The 12,451-nt window shown below is 41.5% G+C and overlaps 1 protein-coding gene across 6 annotated transcripts in view; it reads right to left on the bottom strand.

Annotated features, from left to right (window-relative positions):
* mta3 (metastasis associated 1 family, member 3) overlaps window positions 1-12,451 on the bottom strand; it is a 269,132-nt gene that overhangs the window by 128,750 nt on the left and 127,931 nt on the right. For all 6 annotated transcript variants that reach the window (XM_041175785.1, XM_041175791.1, XM_041175799.1 and 3 more), the window contains one exon: window positions 4,097-4,199. In XM_041175785.1, the coding sequence (XP_041031719.1) occupies window positions 4,097-4,199 (103 nt within the window). The remainder of the gene's footprint in view (window positions 1-4,096; window positions 4,200-12,451) is intronic.

Here is a 12,451-nt window from a genome sequence, read left to right as displayed (position 1 = left end):
GGGCACCACACTATAGGAAGGATGTGAACGCATTAGAGAGAGTACAGAAAAGATTTTCAGGAATGGTTTCAGGGATGAGATGTTTCAATTATGAAGAAAGATTGGAGAAGTTGGGACTGTTTTCCTTGGAGAGGAAAAGGCTAAGAAGAGATTTGATATAAGTTTTCAAAATCATGAGGGGTCTGGACAGAGTAGATAGGGAGAAACTGTTCCTGTTCGTAAATGAATCAAGAACTAAGAGCACAGTTTAAAATATTTTGCAAAAAAAAAATGCGAGGTGAGAAAAAACTTTTTCACACAGCGAGTAGTTAGGGTTTGGAATGCACTGCCAATGGTGGAGGCAGGTTCAATTGAGGCACTCAAGAGGGCATTGGATGATTATTTCAATAGAAACAATGCGCAGGAGATTGGCACGAAGTTAAAATGCTCAAGGCAGGATGGGCCGAATGGCCTCCTTCTACACCATAACAATTCTATGATTTATTCTTCTAAACTCCAATGAGTACAGGCCCAACATACTCAACCTTTCCTCATACGACAATCCCTTCAACCCAGGAATCATCCAACTGAACTTTCTCTGAACTCCATCCAATCTCTCTTTAAATAAGGAAACCAAAGTTGCACACAATATTATCGGTGTAGTCTCACCAATGCCCTGATCAGTTGCAGTAAAATTTGCTATTATATTCCATCCCCCTTGCGATAAAGACCAATATTCCATTTTCCTTCCTAATTACTTCCTGTACCTGCATTCTAACTTTGTGTGACTCATGTACAGAGACACCCTGATCCTTCTGTACTGCAACATACTGCAGTCTCTCTCCAGTTAAATAATATTGTGCTACACTATTCTTCCTGCCAAAGTGGACAACCTCACATTCTCCACATTATACTCCATCTGCCAAATTTTTGCCCACTCACTTAACCTATCTATATCACTTTGCAGACTCTTTGTATCCTCCTCACAATCCCCAAAGCCTGTCCACCAACTACAAGGCACAATTCAAATGTGTGATGGGATGCTCTCCATTTGCCTGGATGAGTATAGCTCCAACAACACTGCTCAACACCATCCAGGACAAAGCAGCCTGCTTAATTGGTACCCCATCCACCATTTTAAACATCCACTACCTCCATCACCACGCAGTGGTAGCAGTACATACCACATACAAGATGCAATGCCGCAGCTCGCCAAGGCTCCTTCGACAGTGCCATTCAAACCCACTACTACTTAGAAGGACAAAGGCAGATGCATAGGAACACCACCAACTGCAAATTCCCTTCCAAGCCACACACCATCCTGACTTAGAATTATATGCCTGGTCCTTCACTTTTGCAGAGTCAAATCCTGGAACTGCCTTTCTAACAGCACTATGGGTGTACCTACACCACATGGACTGCATGTCGGCTCACCATCAACTTAAGGTCAATTAAGGATGAGCAACAAATGCTAGCCTTGCCAGTGACGCCCACATCCTGTGAAAGAATTAAAAAAACATGCCCCCCTACATATACCAGCATCATCAGCAAATGTGGCTACAATATAGTCAGTCCCTTCATCCAAGTCATTGATATGGATCCTAAGTAGTTGAGGTTCCAGCACTGATCCCTGTGGTACAACACTAGTAACACTTCGTCAACAGGATAATGATCCATTAGCCCAACTCTCTGTTTCCTGTTAGTTAGCTAATCCTCTATCCATGCTGATCTAACACCAAATGCTCTTATTTTGTGCATCAGCCTTTTATGTGGCACCTTACTGAATTCCTTTTGGAAATCTAAATATACTACATCTACTGATACCCCTTTATCCACCCTGATTGTTACATCCTCAAAGAACTCTAATAAATTTGTCAAACATGACTTCCTTTTCACAAAACTATATTGACTCTGTCTGATTGTATTATGATTTTCTAAATGTCCTACTTCTTTCTTAATAATGGATTCTAGCATTTCCCAATGACATATGTTAGGCTACCTGACCTAGTTTCCTATTTTATGACCCTTCTTACTTGACCCTTGTTACATTTGCAGTTTTCCAATCTGTTGGGTTCTTTCCAGGACCTAGGGAATTTTGGAAGATTACAACCAACGTATCCACCATTTCTGCAGCCATTTATTTCAAGATCCTAGGATGTAGGTTATCAGATCCAGGGGACTTGTCAGCCTTTAGTCCCATTAGTTTTCCTAATACATTTTCTCCAGTGATCGTGATTGTTTTAAGTTCCACCTTCGCTTTTACCCCTTGATTTTCTACTACTCTTGGGATGCTTTTTGTGCCTTTTACTACGAGCAGCAAGTCTACTAACTCCTTTAGATCCAATTCAGCTTCATCCTCTGCTCTTTAAAGACCATTCATGTGTTACAACTATGAGGTTAATAAGATTGGTGTGGTTCAGGACTGTCTCTTTAATTTAGGATAAGATGTGACCTGTTCTGAATTCTGTCTGATAACAAAGATTAAAGGGGTGGCCTAGGCTGTTTTACTGGGAAGAAGGTGCGAGACATTCACACCTATAAACAATGACCTGAGCAGCTGCGCAATTTCATCCTTGTCAGGTGGGCTCAGCCGGGAAACCGACTGCCGCCCGTGATCGGGGCCGGACCACGATTTCACGTTGGCGGGCCAATTAAAGGCCCGCCCAGCATGAAACGTGAGCTTCAGCGCTCAGCACTGCCTGTGCGGGCGGGGGGAGTGCAAGCGCAAGCTTTGAACATGCACGCTTGCAAATCTTGAGTCACAGAGCTGCCTCAGGAAGATGAACAGGTTTCAAAAAAAAATTTTTTATAAATGTTATAAAACAAATCTTTATTTCATTTTTATTTGCTTTTGGAAACCTCATCCCGTCCGTGGATGAGATTTCTAAAAAATTGCAAAGGCTGCTTGGCCTTTTCGCCTGCCCATCAACCAAAATGTTGGACAGGCAGCGAAAAATTTCTTTTAATTAATTTTTTTATGGCCTGAATAAGCCTTTTCATTGTCGGTGGGCATGCTGCCGATGCCGCTGCACGCCCACAAACCGAAATATCACGCAAGTGCATGATGATGTCGGGACGCTCGACTGACTTCATCATATGTCAGTTTACACTCAATGGCCCGCCCGCCGAGCTAAAAATGTTGCCCCAAGACACAGGGTGGTGTTAGAAATGTCAGGTTTTGTAAACGGTTATACAATAAACTATTTAATTCCAAGGTAGAATTTGGGGTCTAGAGGGTAGCTAATCAGCATTTCTCCCTGGATATAAAGCCCATATGATCCTCACTGGCATGGAGATGGGCATTGTAGAATCGAGTAACAGGTTTTCCTAAAAATATAACTGAACGTCAGCAGGAACAGTGTGCATGAATCCCATAGACAGAGCTTGAGAGAGAGAGAGAGAGAGAGACACACACACAGACAGAGCTTGAGAGAGAGAGAGCGTGGAAGGGAGAAAGCAGCAAGTCTCTATCGTTCAGCACACAAAACGTGGTGGGAGTTCACAGTCGAATTAAACAGACCAAGTTGGGAGGGTTTAAATGAAGCTAGAAGATCCACCTAGCTTTGGCTAGAGGGAGGATCTCTAGGGTAGCCCAAACCATGAAAGTCAGTTTGGGGATTAAAAGTTATCTGGCTGGAAAAGGAAAACGAGCCAGGAATCACTTTGGACTTCTTCTGGGAAAATAGAGAGTCTACTTAACAAACCGAGTAAAGCATAACCATGTAAGATTTTCAGTCGTTTCGTTAAATAGGGGATCTTTTCTGTCGTTTAGGGTATAAGTTGCCTACTGAAATATTGTTTAGTCAATATTGCTTTTATTTTGCTTGTGTTACAGTGAAGTCTTAAAACTTGAAGTCTTATCCTGTGATCCTTTTAGCTATTCATATTTGGGAGTTCATATTTCTTTCCAAAACTTATCAGTCTCTACGGGGATCATAACACATGTAATAAGTAGGTTCACTAATCTTTCTTCCTACACGCAACATTTTACATTTATCCCTATTAAAACACATTTGTCACCATTTCACCCATTTATATACTTTATACTATTCAAATAATCTATTCAAGTGCTTTGAGTTAAAGACATAAATATGCCAGTCCCTTTTCCTGAACTCACCGTGCAACTACCAGGAACTGATCTATCTGTCGATCATTCAATGGGTTGTCAGGATCCCAAACCTTAACTTCCATCTTCGACTGATCTCTGGCATCTGATTCACCTACCAAGAGTAAAAAACTATAATTAACAGATCTTGCCTTATATACAGAACATTTATACAATAAATAGCCACTGGTATTGCTTCAAGGACAATCACACAATTTAGGGATTTCCAAACTGGAAAATGCAAGGAACATCAACAAGTTCAAAACTAAGCTAGACAAATTGTGATGGAAGATTGGACAAGTGATTTCATTTTTGAAACAGGCAGATAGATGGGTGACCAAGGTCTTTTCCAATCCTATGCACACCTATATGTTTGAGAGAAATCAAAAACAGAACTGACTTTTCTGCTATTCATGACTAGCCAAGAGGTGTTTTTTTAGTCAATAACGGAAACTTAAAACTATTCAAGTGAATTAAAGTAACAGCACAGATAAAATTTTGCTACATTTTCTGCGAGTGCGATTTTTTAAGAAGGCAGAATTGATGAGTGGTGATCCATCTCAGCATCCTCCCGAGGTTCCAAGCATCAGACAACAATCTTCAGATAATTTGATTCACTTCAGTTATTTCTTGATATCACGTGAATGCAATGGGTATTGAAAAGGCTATGGGTCTTTATAGCATCCCAGCTTTAGTACTGAAGACTTGTGCTCCAGAACTAGCCATAACCCAAGCTAAACTGCTCCAGTACAGCTAGAATACCTGCATCTACCTGACATTATGGAAAATTGCCCAAATATATCCTGTCCACAAAAATCAGGATAAATCCATTCTGACCAATTATCGACCTAACAATCTACTTTCAACCATCAGCAAAGTAATGAACTATGTCATCATCAGGGGTATCAAACAGCACTTACTCACCAATAATCTGTTCACAGATGCTCAGTTTGGGTTCTGGCTGAGCCACTCGGCTCCATGCCTCATTACAGCTTTAGTCCAAAACATGGGCAGAACAGCTGAATCCCAGAGGTGAGGCGAGATTGGCTGTCCTTGACATTAATGCTGCATTTGTCCAAGTGCAGCACCAAAGATCCTTAGCAAAACTGATGTCAATGTGAATTAGGAGGAAAACTCTCAACTAGCTGGAGTCAAACCTAGCACAAAGGAAGATGGTTGTGATTGTTGGAGGCCAATCATCTCAGTCCCAGGAATTCGCTCAGTTCCTCAAGTGAGTGTCCTAAGCCCAATCATCTTCACTTGCTTCATCAATGACCTTCCCTCCAACATAAGGTTAGAGGTGGGGATATTCATTGATGATTTCACAGTGTTCAGTTGTATTCACAACATCTCACATATTGACACAGTCAGTGCCTGCATGCAGCAAGACCTGGACAAATTCAGGCTTGGGATGATAAGTGGCAAGTAACTTTCGTGCCACACAAGTGCCAGGCAATGACCATCCCCAACAAGACAGAATCTAAACATCTCCCCTAGACATTCAGTAGCATTACCATCACTGAATCCCACTATCAACAACCTGGAAGGGTTGCCGCTGACCAGAAACTGAACTGGAGCAGCCATTTAAATACTGCAGCCACAAGAGTTGGCTGGTAATTCTGCAGTGAGTAACACTTCTAGATTCCCCAAAGTCTGCCCATCATCTACAGGCACAAGTCAAGAGTGTGATGGACCAGTCTCCAACTGCCTGGATGAGTGCAGCTCCAACAACACTCAAGAAGCCCAACACTATCCAGGACAAAGCAGCCCACTTGATTGGCGCCCCATCCATTTGCTGCCTCCACCACTGGTGCACATTTCACTGCAGCAACTTACCAAGACTCCTTTGACAGCACCTTGCAAACTTTCGACCTCTACCAATTAGAACAAGGCAGAAGTCTGGCAATCCCATCACCTGCAAGCTTCCCTTTGAATTACTCACCTTTCTGACTTAAACTATATCACCATTTCCTCACTGTTGCAAGGTCAAAATTCAAAAACTACCCCCCCCCCAACACATTATGGGCGTGCCTACACCACATGGACTGTAGTGGTTCTAGAAGGCCACTCACCACCATCTTCTCAAGGGAAATTGGGGATAGCAATAAATGCTGGCCTTGTCATCAACTCCCACAACCCTTGAATGAATAACAACAACTTTGTACTTCTCTTTAATAACCTAGCTTTTCAAAAAAAAATTGAATCACTCAAGGCCTGTCAACCTGATATAAAGCAAGTGCTGAAGACACAAGGTGCAACCAAGTGCTGCTTTGACCTGTCGCTGACTTGTGATTTTTTTTTTATTTGAAATAAAATGTACCAATAAACTATTAAGGTAAACATGGCTATATTTGAAATTTGGAATGATATGGTTACCAATCCAGCCACAGCATCGAAATTATCATAACCAAAGCCCGGTGTTGTGCATTTGGCAAAAATGAAGCAGATACATGCAGCCGTGTTTGAAATTAAATTAGTAAGAATATATGGTGAACAAGAAATGAAAATCACTTTCTTGTGGAAGAAGTTTACATAACATTACTGTCCAAAATCAAGGCACAGAAATTGTTCACTCAAAGAAGTATTCTTTATTTTTAGAATTTGTCATGTTCCAGTATATTATGAACTTTCAGTCAATACTTTATATTTTTAAAAACCGAATTAAAAGCTGCATATCTGCCCGAGGGTCACTTGACTTCTTTTGCAGTTTGAAACCACTCTGTTGTTTCAAGAGGGAAGCAAAGGAGCCTTCCAGATTGATGTTGAATCAATGCCTCTTCCTGAAAATTCAGACGTGCAATTTCAAATTGAATGGGTCATTCAAACACAATGATACTGGCTGTCTCAAATTCTCAAGATGTCAAATGGCAACACGGGAAGTATAATCAACACACCACCCTTTATTTGGAAAAAGGACTTTGAACTTGTGGAAGTCACATGATGAGGAAACTATGTTTGTGGTCTGCTTTAAATCAGAAGCTACTTGCAGACAGAGAACTCCACTGGCAGCCACTGACTTCCAACTTAAGAGTTCACGTGAGAACCAGCCTCCTGGAAATTCAATTACAAGAAACCTCACAGCTTATTAAGAATCCTTCACATTATCAGACTTTCACTTCAACTTTAAAGCAGCATATAAGAAACTATACGAAAAAGACAGAGATAATCAGAGATTGCAACCATATCATTTTAGCTTCATCTGTATCTCAAGCCAAAGCATACATGTTTACCATCCCTGGGAGGGTCTTATTTTTAAAGATTATAGGTTGCGGAGGGGTAGATGTAGTTCCTAATCAATTATGGAATGCAAAGGGTTAAAGTGAAGAAAATCTCAAACTTGAAATTAATTATCCAAAGTTTAATAGATATACATCAAAGCAGCTATTAACTCAAGCAGTCTACAATTCCCTGCTTGTTTTAACAATTTTATTAATCCATTAATAAATTCATGTTAAGTGATATGAGTTGATTACTTCCAAAGTCTAATTGCAGTGCAATTTCAGGAAGGTAGAACAATGTTGGAAACACCCAATATATCATAGAAGCAGAGCACAGTTCTTTGATACATTTCAATTAATTTGATTTTTCATACTCCAACTTAGTCTAAGTTCCACAAAAAATGTTAGTATAAACTATCATTGGTAAAATCAGCACATGGAAGGGCATCACTTCCCAATTACGCACCCACAGGAAATTCTATTTTCACCTGAAACTCTGGTGAATGTACTATAGATGAAAACCAGGTGGAGAATCACCAAGACAGTCAAAAGAAATGCCATAGTTAATATAAAATAAATATATATATATATATATATAAAGGGAGGCATTTGGGCAATCAAGCTGGTTCCTTCATCATGTACTCAAACCATTTGATTTCCTAAAAAAACATCTCCTGTCCATCTCTATATCCTACATTAATCAAGTACATTTATTACCTAAATAGCTGGGGGAGGCGACAGCGTAGTGGTATTGTCGCTGGACTAGTAATCCAGAGACCCAGGGTAATACGCTGAGAACCCAGGTTTGAATCCCACCATGGCAGATACCTCGTACCGCGCTCCCTCAGCTGATGAGTCAGTGCTCCTCCATGTTTAACACCAGTTGGAGGGCGGCTGGGTGGTGGACTTCAATGTCCGTGCTGGCCAAGTCCTAAAGGACATAGCTGCCAGACTAATTGAGGGAATCAACAATAGGGAAAAACGTACCAACCTGCCTGCCGCAGGTGCATCACAGATGCATGACAGTATCGGTAAGAGTGACCACTGCGCAGTCGTTGCGGAGACGAAGTCCTGCCTTCAAATTGAGGATACCCTCCATCGTGTTGTGTGGCACTGCCACTGTGCTAAATGGGATAGATTTTGAACAGATCTAGCAACTCAAGGGGCGCTATGGGCCATCAGCAGCAGCAGAATCGTACTCGAACACAATCTTTAACCTCATGGCCCAGCATATACCCCACTCTACCATTACCATCAATCAAGCCAAGAGTGCAGGAGGGCATGCCAGGACCAGCACCAGGCATACCTAAAAAATGAGGTGTCAACTGATGAAGCTATAACACAGGACTGCTTGTGTGTAAAACATGCATAAGCTAAATTATCCTACAACCGGCGGATCAAATCTAAGCTCTGCAGTCCTGCCACATCCAGTCGTGAATGGTGGTGGACAATTAAACAACTCACTGGATGATGCTCCACAAATATCCCCATCCTCAATGATGGGGGAATCCAGCACATCAGTGCAAAAGGTAAGGCTGAAGCATTTGCTACAAAGTTCAGCCAGAAGTGCCAAGTGGATGATCCATCTCAGTCTCTTCCAGAGGTCCCTAGCATCAAAGATGCCAGTGTTCAGCCAATTCAATTCACTCCATGTGATATCAAGAAACAGCTGAAGGCACTGGATACTGTAAAGGCCATGACAATATCCAGCAATAGCACTGAAGGCTTGTGCTCCAAAACTTGTCGCGCCCCTAGCTAAGCTGTTCTATTATAGCTACAATACTGGCATCTACCCAGCTATGTGGAAAATTGCCCAGGTATGTCCTGTACACAAAAAGCACAAATTCAACCCAGCTAATTAATGCCCCATCAGTCTACTCTCAGTGCTATCAAGCAGCACTTGCTTAGCAATAACCTGCTCACTGATGCTCTATTTGGGTTCCGCCAGGACCACTCCTGACCTCATTGCAGCCTTGGTTCAAACATGGACAAAGAGCTGAACCCCGAGGCGAGGTGAGAGTGACTGCTCTTGTCATCAAGGCCGCATTTGACAGAATGTGGCATCAAGAAGCCCGAGCAAAACTGAGTCAATGGGAATCAGGGGGAAGGCTCTCCACTGGTTGAGGTCATACCTAGCACAAAGGAAGTTGGTTGTGGTTGTTGGAGGTCAGTCACCTCAGCTTCAGTGTGTCACTGCAGGAGTTCCTCAGGGTAGTGTCCTCGGCCCAACCATCTTTAGCTGCTTCATCAGCTTCCATCATAAAGTCAGAAGTGGGGATGTTCGCTGATGATTGCACAACGTTCAGCAACATTCACGGCTCCTCAGATACTGAAGCAGTCCATGTCCAATTGCAGTAAGGCCTGGACAATACCCAGGCTTGGACTGACAAATGGCAAGTAACATTCACGCCACACAAGTGTTAGGCAATGACCATCTCCAACAAGAGATAATCTAACCATCGCCCCTTGATGCTCAATGGCACTACCACCACCGAATCCCCCACTATCAACATCCAGGAATTTACCATTGATCAGAAACTGAACTGGACTAGCCATATAAATACTGTGGCTACAAAAGTCAGTCAGAGGCTAGGAATCCTGCAACGAATAACTCACCTCCTAACTTCCCAAAGCCTGCCCACCATCTACAAGGCACTAGTCAGGAGTGTGATGGAATACTCTCCCCTTGCATGAATGAGTGCAGCTCCAACAACACTCAAGAAGCTTGACACCATCCCGGACAAAGCAGCCCGTTGATTGGTACCACATCCTCAACTCGCTCCACCACCGACGCACAGTAGCAGCAGTGTGTACCATCTACAAGATGCACTGCAGGAATTCACCAAAGCTCCTTTGACAGCACCTTCCAAACTCATGACCACTACAGGACAAAGGCAGCAGAGAGATGGGAACACCACCACCTGGAAGTTCCCCTCCCAGTCACTCACCATCCTGACTTGGAAACATATCGCCGTTCCTTCACTGTCACTGGGTCAAAATCCTGGAACTCCTTTCCTAACAGCACTGTGGGTGTACCTATGCCACATGGACTGCAGCAGTTCAAGGAGGCAGCTCACCACTATCTTGTCAAGGTCAACTAGGGATGGGCAATAAATGCTGGCCTAGCCAACGAAGCCCACACCCCATGAATGAATTTTATAAAAGCTAGATCTTTCGGTTGTCTCCAAAACTCAGGAACCATCAGGAATCACACACTCAATTCCTGTGACATTTAGGATCAGTTGAGTCAAAGATTACAAGTTCAAGCCCCATTCCAGGACTTGGGCATGGTTGAGATGTTGACAGTTGAAACAAATGAGTTTTTACAAAAAATAGGCATTTCATAAATTTAAGGGATATACTATATATGGAAAGGAGGCAAAAAAAAGGGCCCGTTTGGCTATGAGGAACTATAAATTGTAACTGTAATCAACATAAAGTGGATAAGTACATGTACACAAGTTAAAAGCTGCTTAAGTGGGTGGGACCATTTTGACACAAAAATGTACTTTGTATAGGGGAATGAGGAAATAGCTGAAAATGTTCATAAGTATTTTACCTCAGTTTATATGGAGGATGATGAAATGGACTTTAGAAATACCTCAAGATATAGAAAGATCATGGACAGCTAAGTATTTGAAAGAAAACTACTTAAATGGTTAATTGCACTAAAGGTAGAGAAGTCTCATGACCCAGATATTATACACTTTTTGAAACTTACAACAAACTATACCTTTTAGATTGTAACTAGAGCACAAGGACCTTAGGCCGAAGGCATCCATATTAAAAGTTGGAAAGGCACAGAAGAGATTCATTAGCACATTCTTACAAATGAGCTTATTCTATTATGAAGGCAGATTTGAGTAGCTTTTGCACTAAAAATGAGAAGATTGAGGGGTAATCTGAAATAAGTCTTTTAGATCATAAAAGGTCATGACAACATAAATAGTGATAGGCTGTCTTCACTGACACAGAAGATTAACAAGAGGGCACGAATTTGGAGGTTAGAAAAAAATCTTTACAGACAAGGTAATTAAAGTAGTCAGAGTCATTTAATGTGGAATTTTCTGCTCCAGATTATTATTGAATAGGAGTCCATACGTTTCATTTTAAGGACAATGCTTAAAATATTAAATATTTGGGAAGTAAGAAAATGAGATTAGATTAAGTTACTTGGGATAAAAACAAGCCAAGCCCCAGGCCTGATTGGCCAAATCGTTTAATTCTGTGCTGTGGTATTTTGATTCTTTATGATAGGATTGCTCATGTTCTGAGCTTGCTCCTACAGGGCAAATTTATATCGCTGCTGGCAACAATAGCAGCATGTGACAACCCAATTCCATCCAAAGACCTTCCACAAGGTTGTCAGAGGATAGCCTCCATGGGGTAGCAATGTGAAAACCTTCTTGGAGTCAGATTAAGTTCTTGAGCCATTCCACAAGAAATAAATTAAATATTTTGATATTTCTAAAAAAATTGAAGTCCAGAAATATTTTTCTATTGGCTTACAGCATTCCACATATTCCTACCCCAAAAGTTCTAGGCTAACGAAGTGTCAGTCCTGTTCACTGGATGAAAGAGTCTACTTCATTCAAAAAGGTATACAGCCAACTTGGCATTGAATAATGATAGCAGTGAAAAATTACCCAGTGAAAGAGGAAGAATATGGGAAAATTAACTTTTCATTATTAGCAATTACTTTCCATCCATGCCACTGCCAATTTTTCCAAAATCTGACATTATTTATGTTTTTGTTTAAGCTCTAATTTTAGGCTCTCATTACTATATAAAATTAAGAAGTAATAACAAGTGTATATAAATTCTTAAGGAAATGCTAACTGCTTCCAGCACAATGCTAGCTTTTCTATGGTTTTTGAAACAAACAGTATGTTCCTGACATTCCATCCTGGAGGCTTCCAGAGAGAAAGAAATGGGAGATCAGTCAGAACAATGGCTGCATTTTATGGGAGGGCAGACTGCTTGTGCCCCCAGAAGTAAAGTCGGACAGAACCACTGTCAACACCTCTTTGTCCTTTTGTCTATGACATCTTTTGGCAATCTCCACTTATCACTGGCCGTCTATCCAGCTCTACCTGTCCCACCCCCCCTTAAACCAGCTTATATTTCACCTCTTTTCTATTTTTCCTTA

The sequence above is a fragment of the Carcharodon carcharias genome, chromosome 2 (assembly GCF_017639515.1).
Source record: "Carcharodon carcharias isolate sCarCar2 chromosome 2, sCarCar2.pri, whole genome shotgun sequence".
NCBI lineage: Eukaryota > Metazoa > Chordata > Chondrichthyes > Lamniformes > Lamnidae > Carcharodon > Carcharodon carcharias.
The sequence above is the reverse complement of the archived record's forward strand: the minus strand, read 5'-3'. Positions and strand labels throughout refer to the sequence as shown.